At 40.3% G+C, this 11,778-nt stretch overlaps 1 protein-coding gene across 1 annotated transcript; it reads left to right on the forward strand.

Moving 5' to 3' along the window:
- The first annotated feature begins 664 nt into the window (after window positions 1-664).
- Window positions 665-2,187, forward strand: LOC138887834 (MAR-binding filament-like protein 1). The gene is made up of 3 exons (XM_070169623.1): window positions 665-1,052; window positions 1,140-1,295; window positions 1,553-2,187. The coding sequence occupies exons 1-3, from the start codon at window positions 665-667 to the stop codon at window positions 2,185-2,187; spliced, it is 1,179 nt and encodes a 392-aa protein (XP_070025724.1).
- The last annotated feature ends 9,591 nt before the right edge of the window (window positions 2,188-11,778 follow it).

The raw sequence follows: 11,778 nt of genomic DNA on the forward strand, positions 1-11,778 counted from the left end.
TCCAGCAAGAAATTCTCAAGTGCATCAAGAACAAAGAATAACACTACTACAGACCAGTTCCCCACAGCAAGTCATCATATGTCCTTAGTTAAGTTGTAACTTTATAATAGTTCTTCAATTGTAATTCACACTTAGCTTGTTTAGAAGTATTTTGTAGGAAACTCTTTGTAAACCTTAAACCTTTGTGTTTGAGTCTTGACTAGAGTTAGTCGAGGTGTAAAGTCTTTGTAATAGAGTTATTACAAAGTGGCTTGTAATAGAGTATTACAAGTTAGTGAGGGATTAAGAGGTTAATTCCTAGGTTGCATAGGTTGTAATCTAAAAGTTGCTCAGTAGTGAAGTTGAAATCCTACAAGAGTAAGGCGTGGTTTTTAATCCCGTTGAGCTGGAATTTTTTCATATAAAATTCCTCTTGTCATTTACTTACTGCCATGTACGTGTGTTCTAGTGGAACCGATAGAGAACATGATTTTCTATAGAGTTTGGTGGACCCTTATGTTCTATTAATTCGTATTAGAGCGGGTTCTATCTATCAGGTTAACACCTAGAAAGGATCCTCAGGGCTGCTCCTCCAAACTTAGAAGAACGCCAGTCTACTTACAGACTACCTAGTTTCAATGGACAATATTAAGGATGGTGGAAAACTAGGATGCACGACTTCATCATGGCTGAAGATTTTAAGCTATGGGATGTCATCTGTGACAGACCCTTTGTCCCTACCAAGAACCTTGGTGACCCAGCTGTAGTCATTCCCAAGACAAGGAAGGAATTCAATGATGATGATCGAAAGACGGTAGAGAAGAATTTTTGTGCAAAGAAAATTCTCGTTTGTGGCATTGGTCCTAACGAATACAACATGATATCAGCATATCAGTCAGCCAAGAAAATTTGGGAAGCCCTTCAGACTACTCATGAAGGAACAACACAGGTGAAGCAATCCAAGATCGACATGCTCACAAATGAATACGAGCTCTTTAGGATGAAAGACGATGAATCCATCCAAGATATGAATACTCGGTTCTCCTCTATCATCAATGAGCTTCACTCTCTTGGTGAAATTATTCCAAGAAACAAGCTTGTCAGAAAAATCCTTAGTGTACTACCCATTTCTTAGGAAAGCAAAGTGAACGCGATTACAGAGGTGAAGGACTTGCAGGAGCTAACCATTGATGAGCTTGTTGGCAATCTGAAAACATATGAAATGAAGAAGAAGAAAGACAATGAAAGAAGAGAGCCCAAGAAGGAGAAAAACCTAGTCCTCAAGACGGACATGAATGATTCAAGTGGTGAGGATGGTAAAATGGCTTACTTGACAAGAAGAATCCAGAAGATGCTTCGCAGGAATGGGGCATTCCAAAAAAGGGAAGTTCTAGCAAGCCAAAAAATTATGACCTCAGTCATAAATGTGGCAAGCCAGGATACTTCATCAAGGGTTGTCCTTTTCTAAAGCAAGATCAGTACAAAAACAACTTTGAGAAAGCAGCTAAGAGGAACCCGATTCCTGATAAATGCTTTAATAGAAAGAATGTCGCTGACAATGTTGTAAAATAAGCACTTGCTGCATGGGGAGACTCTTCCAGCGAATCTGATGAAGAAAATGATCATGGCGATAGATCAATGATGGCAGTGGAAAGTGAAGCAACTGAGTATGATACAATCTTTGCCTTGATGGCCCAGTCTGATGATGATGAAGATGACGACGATGATGAGTTAAATTTTCTAGATGTTCAGAGAAATCTGAAATCTTATTCTCCTAAAAAACTCATCTCGTTAACACATGTGTTAATTGATGCTTATCACAGTCTTATAAATGATAAATATGCTTTAACTGTGGAGTTAGGAGAAGCAGAACAGACCAGAGATGACCTTGTAGACGGTGTAGTTAATTTAAAGGAAACAATTGAGAACCTAAAGAAAGAGAAGGATGCCTTAGATAAAAAAATTGCAAATATAAAACATGAAAAAGATGATCTAATGATAGTTGTGGTAAACCTAAAAGAGACCATTAAGTGTGTAAAAAGGGAAAAAGAAGTCTTATCTGAGAAAGTTACTAACCTTGAGCACGAGAGAGATGATCTATTAGTAGTGATAGTGGATTTGAAGGAAACAATTGGGGAACCTAAAATGGAGAGTAGGCCTGAAAATTCTAAAAAAGGGAAAGGAAGTTGCAAACGGGGCACGCATTAAGCTTGAAAGTGAGTTAAATTCAGTGAAGTCTAGTTTGTGTGCTTAGCTTGAGAAAAACAAACAACTTCAGGTAGAACTAGGCAAAGTGAAGAGTGATCTTGAAAAATCACTCAAATGGACCTGGTCCTCTGATACTATCACTGCCATGTACACCAACAATGGGGGAAACAGGCAGAGGATTGGGTTTCAAAGGAAAAAGATTTCCTACAACCCTCATAGCAAGTGCTTTACTATATCTAACAATTGGCTTTGCACTCAATGCATTAACAATGGGCACTTTAAAGAAAATTGTAATGCCGAATTTTAGTCACAGCAACAAAAATAAATCTTTTGCTAAAAAAGTTACTACTGGTAGAGAACCTAGTCCCTCATATAAGAAACACATGATGCCTGCATGGACCAAAAGATCTCTTATTCATCCCTTTTCTCATTATAAGGGACCCAAACTAGTTTGGGTTCCTAAGTCTAACTCCTGATTTTCTTGTATAGAGAACAGTGAAAGGAAGTAACCTACAATGGTACATGGATAGTGGCTGCTCAAAGCATATGACTGGAAGTACAAATGATTTCCTTTCACTTAAGGCCCTGCAAGAAGGGAGTGTATCCTTTGGAAATAGAAAGAAAGGATACATTCTGGGAGTTGGAAGAATTGGGAATTCTCTCTCATACTCAATTGAAAGTGTGTACTATTTGAACGGATTGAAGTACAACTTGCTAAGTGTTTTCCAGATCTGTGACAAGGGAAACGAAGTGGAATTTGGGTCAAAAATCTGTACAGTCACAAACCTAGTGACTGGTGAGGTGGTGCTAGTAGCAAAAAGATACAAAAATATCTATGTTGCTGATTTTGAGTCTTTGGAGAATGGTGATATCAGCTGTCTAAGTACTATAGATGATGATGCTGAACTATGGCACATGAGGCTAGGTCATGCAAGCTTCACATTACTGAACAAATTAGTTAAGAAGGACTTGGTTCGTGGTCTGCCCAAGTCAAGCTTCAAGGATCACAAAGTGTGTGATGCATGTGTAAAAGGCAAGCAAGTCAGATCCTTATTCAAGGCCAAAAAGGAAATCAGCACCTCAAGGTCACTTGATCTCCTTCACATGGATATATGTGGACCTATGAGGGTGCCAAGCAGCGGAGGAAAGAAGTACATCTTTGTGATAGTTGATGACTACTCCATATTCATATGGACTCTGTTTCTCAGGACCAAGGATGAAACCTTTGAAGTATTCGTTGCTTTTGTCAAGAAGATCCAAGTGAAGATGGGTAATAAGGTAGCCAGCATCAGATCTGATTATGGGACAGAGTTTGACAATGCCAAATTTGATGAGTTATGTATCGAAAATGGTATCACTCATAATTTCTCAGCATCAAGAACACCTCAACAAAATGATGTTGTGGAGAAGAAGAATAGAACTCTTGAAGACATGGCAAGAACACTATTGATTGACAGTGGGATTGCAAAGAACGTCTAGGCAGAAGCTGTCAACACTGCCTGCTATTTGGTAAACAAGTGCATGATCAGGTCCCTTCTGAACAAAACTCCATATGAACTACTGAATGGAAGGAAGCCCAAGCTGACACATCTAAGGACTTTTGGGTGTAAATGCTTTGTTCACAACAATGGAAAGGAAGCTCTTGGAAAATTCGATGCCAAAAGTGATGAAGGAATTTTTCTGGGATAATCATCTCAAAGTAAAGCTTACAAAGTGTACAACAAAAGGACTCAATGTGTTGAGAAAAATATACATGTGATCTTTGATGAATCTCACCTTTCGTATGAGAAAGACAGACATGTTGATCAAGATGGAGAACCCTTATCTGTTCCACAAGAAGTCATTGACATGGCAAATGGAAAAGCAGACAAGATGAGTCATGTAAAGGAACCCAGTGAAGATGATGCAAGTGTTCATCCATCTATTAAAGAGGAACCTGGTCCCATGATCACACCAACTGAAGTTGAAAATAGAGTTGTTGATGCAGTCCAAAGTACTCCACTTGCTGAAGTAAGAAGCGCCCAAGAATCTCAGTCTGACATACATGGGTCCTCTATCAATGAGATTCATGTACCAAATTGGAAGCACAAAAGCTCACATCCTCTTGACAACATAAACTCCTATTGACTGAGGAGTTCAAACCAGATCAAAAGCAAGAAACTCACTTGCCTTCTCAGCCTTTCTTTCCCAAATAGAGCCCAAAAATATCAAAGAAGTGTTGAAAGATGCAGACTGGATCACAACCATGCAAGAGAAGCTGCATCAATTTGAAAGGAACAAGGTACGACACATGGTTCCTCGACCTGTAGATCGAATTATCATAGGAACCAGCTGGGTATTCAGGAACAAACTTGATGAGTTTGGAAATACAACAAGAAACAAGGCAAGGCTTATGGTTCAAGGCTACAATCAAGAATAAGGGATCGATTATGATGAAACATTTGCTCCAGTAGCTCGAATGGAAGCCATTAGAATTCTAATTGCCTTTGCATCTAATATGGAGTTCACATTGTTCCAAATAGATGTCAAAAGTGCATTTCCAAATGGATGTCTGAAAGAAGAAGTCTATGTCAAACAGCCTCTTGGTTTTGAGTGTCACGAGTATCCTTAGCATGTGTTCAAACTGGACAAGGCATTGTATAGGTTAAAGCAGGCTCCCAGGGCTTAGTATGAAAGACTGTCAAAATTCCTTCTAGAAAATGGCTTTACAAGAGGGAAAATTGACAACACTCTTTTTCTGAAGAAATGAGGGAGGAACCTGCTCATTGTGTAGGTATATGTTGATGATATCATTTTTGAAGCCACAACTGACTCTCTTTGTGAAAAATTTACAAAACTCATGGGGAGTGAATTCGAGATGAGTATGATGGGAGAATTGAATTTATACCTAGGACTTCAAGTGAAGCAATCTCAAAAGGGACATTGATAAGTCAGCAAAAGTACATCAAAGAGCTGCTGAAAAGGTTTGATATGGAAGAATCAAAGGTCATCGACACTCGTATTGCCACAGCTACCCGTCTAGACATAGATGAACCTGGTTCCCCTGTTAATCAGGTCATGTATAGAGGGATTATAGAGTCACTCTATATCTCATTGCAAGCAGACCATACATTATTTTCAGCGTGGGTCTTTGTGCAAGGTTTCAATCCAATCCAAAGGAATCTCATCTGAAGGCTGCCAAGAAAATACTGAGATATCTCAAAGGAACGTAGGACATGGTCCTCTATTATCCCTCAGGTGACAGCTTTGATCTTATTGAGTATGATGACGCGGATTATGCAGTATATCTAGTGGACAGGAAAAACACATCTGGAATGGCACATTTCATGGGCTATTGCTTTATCTCATGGGGTACAAGAAAGCAGAATTCGGTGGCACTCTCAACTACAGAAGCGGAATATGTAGCAGCTGCCTCTTGCTGTGCTCAACTTCTGTGGATCAAGCAACAACTGGAAGACTTTGTAGTGTTCTCAGACCATGTGCCTCTCTTATGTGATAATACAAGTTCACTCACCATGGCAAAAAATCCAGTTCAACATAAGAGGGCCAAGCACAATGATGTACGTCATCACTTCCTCAAAGACAATGTTGAAAAAGGGCTTATATGCATGAAATTCTGCAGCACTGAAGATCAAATTGCAGACATATTCACAAAGCCCTGAGCAGAGAACACTTTGAGAAAAATCGTCTGGCATTGGGGTTGATAAAACCCAATTGAGAACCTGGTCCCTCAATGATTGGCAATGAAAGAAATATTCAGGTAAAACTAGATAAAAAGTATTTTTTGGCAAAGTCTAAGTCATCCCTATACCGTTTGATATCGGCCAAACCTACACCATAATTAAGTAGCGACGTGGTCGATGCAAGAATAACCTAACAAAGGTCGGGATTTGAATCCACAGGGAGTTAGAATATGGAATTAGGTGTATATCTAAGTTAATTGCAAGTTTTTGCTGCAATTGCACTTCCACAATGTTGATTGGTGTACTACTTCTACTTTATTCTATTGAATGCGAAGATAAAACTAAAGGACAATATTTTTTATTTTGAGTTGTTTTTCAATTTATAAAGGAATCTAGGGTCGTTACTTCCACCTAGGTGGCTACCTAACAGGTTGTAGATAATAGGGCAAGTTTGATTAGTTGGGGTCGTGATATAACAATCACACGCAATTACCCACTCTATACCTCTCGGTAGTTTGAGTGATTTTGCCCAAATTGACTTTCTCAAGTACAAATGGGTATTGCTCAAATCAAATGATATATGCTCAAGTCGGGTCTTACTATCTCTAGATTTGACCCTTTAATTGGGGCTATCAATTTCTTGAGTTCATCCCAATTCCTTGTTAGCCAAGTTTTCCTAAACCTAGTCTCTCTTTCTCAAGCAAAAACTAGGTCAATTAGGCATGAATCAATGTTTGCAACCATTAATTCTAGAAATTAAGCATAAACAAGGCTAAATATCACTAACTTCAATCACAAACAAATCCTTAAATTAAATACCCATTAAGTACCCACACTAGGGTTGGGTCACAACCCCAGTTAAAGATTTAGCTACTCATGAAAAATGAAGAAATACAAGAAGAAATTAAGATAGAATGCATAATAATTGATTAAACAAAGAAAATCTAATGTTAATAAGTCAATCTAGTATAAAATTGCTTAAAGAAGTAAAGAAAATGACTCAGGTGCACCTCTGCAAACTGAACTTAACCTAAAAATGACAAAAAGTACTATTTATACTAAGCTGAAAATATCTGACAAAAATGCCCCTACGAGGTTGTACGGCCGCATAATTCTGGTGCGGTCTGCACAATGGGCTTCTGCGGCCGCACAAAAGTGTTGCGGTCTGCATTCTTGGGAAATTGGGCTTGAAATCTTTAGGCTTTTGCAGTCCACATAAAAGTGGGTGTGGCCGGACTTAGGATTATGCGGCCTCAGATGCGGTCCGTACTCCTAAACTTTCCAGCTCTCTGAATCTCAACTCTGCGGTCCGCATAATAACAGATGCGACTGAACTTGACCTCCTACGACCACACAATTTTAGTGTGGTCCGCACTTCCTGAGTTGACCTACACACCACTCTCTGAACCTTTCTTTTCGGCCTCACCAAAATTGTGTGGTCCACACTGCTAGCCTGTTTGGCCGGTTTTGGTTCTTGTTCACTTTTGACTCCTTTATGAGTTGATTTTAACTTTTTTGGATCGTTTCCCAATATTCCTGCAAGTAAGCACATTTCCTTAGTTTCCGCGAATACCTTTAAGCAGTTTTGAGCTAAAATGCAAGTAAAAGAGAGCAATTAAGCGGTCAAAATCCCTACTTATCAACTCCCTCAAACTTAAGCTTTTGCTTGTCCTCCAGCAAATAAGGCAATTATCACTTTAACTAGAAAAAAGGATATTTCAGCTAGCCTAAGGTGAATCAATTACACATCAATTGAGACCAACAATTACCCACAACACATATGAGTTATCAACAACAACATGATATGACTTTTTGAGTGCCATAGTTCTAGTGTGACTCTAGAGCATCAAGAGTTGACTCTATTCATCAAGGAAGCTCGCACTTTCACGTAGGTCATTGTGGATCCCAAACTCCTCCTCCTCTACTCTCCATTAGAAAATCTCACTTTAGAATGTAACACTCGAAGCAAGTTGTGAAAAGTTCACTCATCTCTTTCAAAAGAACGTCACAAGTCCGGCTTTAAGTACCATAAGCTTGCCCCTAATGTAAATCACCACTAATATAAGCTCACTCAACTTGAAATCATGTAGGGCTTTGCGGGATGTAATGAAGGATTTTCGACCATGGTAAGACTTGTTGGAATAGAGTGGTTTCATCTTTCCTTAAGCACTCCATTTTCTCTTTTCGGCTCATACTTTCTCGACTCTTTGAGTCATTTTTTTCTTCCCCGGGGGAACTAGAGAGACGTAACATCATTCTTTCTTGAGCCTGACATTCATTTTTCTCCTTTTCTATTTACTTCAGCCTTTCCTCCTTATTTTCTTTTCAATTCCCTTCAACTCTTCACTTTATTCGCTTTCTTTTTTGGTATTTTCCTTTTTGTTCTTTCTTTCTTTTCTTTGCCTTCCTTTTTTCTTCATTTATTTCTCTTCTTTGTACTTTTCATCACTTTCAAACTCCTCTTCTCTCCCTCAAACTTATGTTTTTGCCAGTTGTTTCTCAAGAATTCTAAGGAAAGATCGAGTGCCAAGAGAGGATCATTACAAAACGGATGAAGGCTTGTAACGTGGTTATTGAAAGAAAAAGGGCTTCAGATCAAAGGGGTTGACTAGGGATATCACATTGGTAGGACATGGAAGATTTCAAATTTCAAATTAGATCAAGGAGAGCCTACGATTATTTCTCAAGCCAAGCTACACTTAAAGGTTTGCCTAGACAAGCATTCAGGGGCAAGTTCTAGACTATTAGCACGGGTACTTGGACTTGCAACTAAACATCTCACCTCTCACACTTCTGGATTGCTAAAGGGAACAGAGTTGAGGGCCCATAACAACCCTAGCTTAGAATGAGAATCACAAATGGCTCGATTTAAACCACTCGATGACTGCTTAAGTCAACACAAGAGTCAAAAGAGTCACAACTAGAGCTATTTTCTGCTAACAACTTGTTTTTAACCATACAATCATAGGTAAATATGTTGGTACCAAATGAAGAATGCTTGAGACCCCTTTTATTCATTACTATTATATCTACCAAAACATAAAAGAAAAGAAAATGGACTCAATCCCTTAAGAAGGTTGTCACGCCATCCATCGTTGGGAAAATCCACCCGGTTCACACATAATCAACCTTTGGAAAGAACCGTGACATTAAGAAAACCAAAGGCTTATTGTTCACTTAAAACGTAAAAATAAAGCTAACAAATTAAAAAGAAGCTATTGAAGTAAATAAGAAGTTATACTACTAAGGAAAAGCAAACTAAAGAAGCTATAAAATAAACTACAGAAAGCGAGATGAATGAATATACAAACCGAAGTCGAATGAATATATACATAAGGGGGAAGAATATTTAGATCATATGGAGAAAATATATACATACAAAGGAAAATAAAGATGAAATAAAAATAGTATCAGAGTTATTACAGCACAAATGTCAAATAATCAGAATAGACCACCCCCTAAATGAAAAATAAGCATTGTCCCCAATGCTTAACAAAAATAAGGACAGGGAAAGGGTAGAGAGTTAAGAAAACTCCCTATGTGGTCTCAGTCTGCATACGATCATCAGCAACCTCAGCCTTAAGTTATATCTCAGCATCGCCGGGCTAAGGGTCAACTAGGTTGTTGAGCATTCGGATCATCTCCTCAACATTGTGGGAAGTGGCAATCGGCTCCTCCGACTGGCCGGCTACTGCCTCTGGTGCTGTCTCTGCTGCTGGTGGTGCTATCTCCATAAGCAGGTCCAATGGCAAATCTCCGGCAGATGCAATCTTCTCGACCTCCTTCGTCAACTTCTCCACTGACCTTTTTGATGCTTGAGACTTCTTCATCTTTCTGACCTACTTGATCAAGTCTGCAATGACCTTCTCATGCGCCACTAGAGTATCTGTAATAGTCTTCATGTTTTCCAGAATCTTCTTCAATGCTTCATCCACTGACGGAGGTATCTGTGGCTGTGTCGGGGCTGTTGGGGCTGATGACTGTGTTATAATAGCACTGGATATCAATCAGCTTTATAGTAGCTGCCTGCATCCAGATGTTGAAACTCGCCAATGTTTGGGAGACTCGCAGCGCAGTCTGAGTATAAGTAGAGGAAGTTGGCACTGGCAATGGTACTGAAAGTCTAACAGAAGCAGAAGGTCCGGTAGATGAAGATGGTAGCATGGCTGCTGTCCCAATGGAAGTACCAGCTGTTGTGGAAGTCTCGGCAGATGAATCAGTAACCACTACCTCTAGATACTCAGACTGGCCAGTGGAGGTAGTAGCTTTACCCTTGAACTTCGGGTTGTCAGCTCCCTGAAGGTGGTACCAGGAGAAAAGCTTCTTGGCCTTCACATCTGTATCATAATGCATGGACTCCACCCCTTGATCCTTGAAGTATTCGATGAGGAAGTTTGGGTACGGATAGGATCTCTCTCCCTTCTTGACAGCTAAAGTGATGTTGGCAGACATGATGGCGCCAAAATTTATCGGATACCACGCCATAATAGAAGCCACCAAGACTGCACGGGGAAGTGGAAACAAGTTTTTATTGAGGCACGGGTCAATGCGGCTACACACGAATGTTTGCCACCCTTTTGCTTCAAAGTTTAGGGTGGCCCCGAAAATTGGAACCCTTGCTGTGATCCACAGAGGTTTTGACCATGGGATTACCAGAATCTCAGCCAACCATGGACGAGCTGCATCACCCATGGCTAGCTTCTCTAAATACTGCACTGTCTCCACTTCTTCAAACCCCACATATTTGTTCAGTGCAATAGGGTCAAAGCAAATTTTTAGATTCCGCACTTTGGTCACCTTAGTACCTTTTTTGATATGAGCAACATTCATGTAGAATTCCTTGACCAGGTACTCATTTGCATCTAGTAACTTTGTTGGTGAACCATCTATACCCTTTCCGCTCTTGGAATTGCATGAGGACATTGGGATTGTGTTTGTTCAAGTCTTTCATTAAGAACTGTCGCTCAAGAGTGAGCGACCTTAGTGTCCACCATTTCCTAAACTTGCAAATGCATTGGCACTAACAAATCTGTCCTCCCATATCTCCGGCCTCCTTGATCTTTCCAACCCTGGCATTGTAGTATCGCCCCCTCTCCCATCATCTGGAATATCATCATCATCTAAGTTTATTGGAGCAGGGGGAGTAGGTGAGGACGAGGGTTTAGAGTTTTGGCTACCCTCTTCCGAACCTTCGGATGAACTGGCACTTGAAGAAGACTCATCGACCAAATGAAGTCTCCCTGGGAATTATTGTGATTGGGCTTCCGGCTATGCTTGCACGGAGTTACCTCAGAAGCTTCCCTGGATGGGACATAATCACTGGTCTCCGAGGTATTAGGGGATCTACTAGCTATGGCTTTCTTGCTTATGACCTTTTGGATTGCTAAGGGGAGATTGCTTTTGTCTCGACCCCGGCCTCGGAAGGGATCTGCCCTCCCTTTTGACATATCACCCTTACCACGTGAGCGAACCATTGTATGTACGCATAAGAACTAGAAATTAGTTACAATTGAAGCTTATAATGCATGCTTAGACATAATTGGAAGTTGCAGGAAATAATTCTCAGAAGGGCGGTGCAGACCGCACAAAAGTGAGTGCGGCCGCAAACTGCCCATTGCGGGCCGCACAAAAATAAGTACGGCCGCAGAGCCTCAGGTTCAGACTACTGGGGTCTCTGAACTTCCATCACTGCGGACTGTACAAAAATGAGTGCGGCCGCATAAGTCCATTGCGGACCGCACAATTTGAATGTAGCCACATAAGTTATGCTCACTATTTTCTGAATTCAGAGGGCTGCGGACAACACAAATTGTGTGCGGCCGCACAGCCTCCACTGCGAACCGCACAATTCGAATTTCACTGGCACTGACCTAGGTTTCATACAATTTTGGTCTGAATTGATCATAGT

The sequence above is a fragment of the Nicotiana sylvestris genome, chromosome 3 (assembly GCF_000393655.2).
Source record: "Nicotiana sylvestris chromosome 3, ASM39365v2, whole genome shotgun sequence".
Lineage (NCBI taxonomy): Eukaryota > Viridiplantae > Streptophyta > Magnoliopsida > Solanales > Solanaceae > Nicotiana > Nicotiana sylvestris.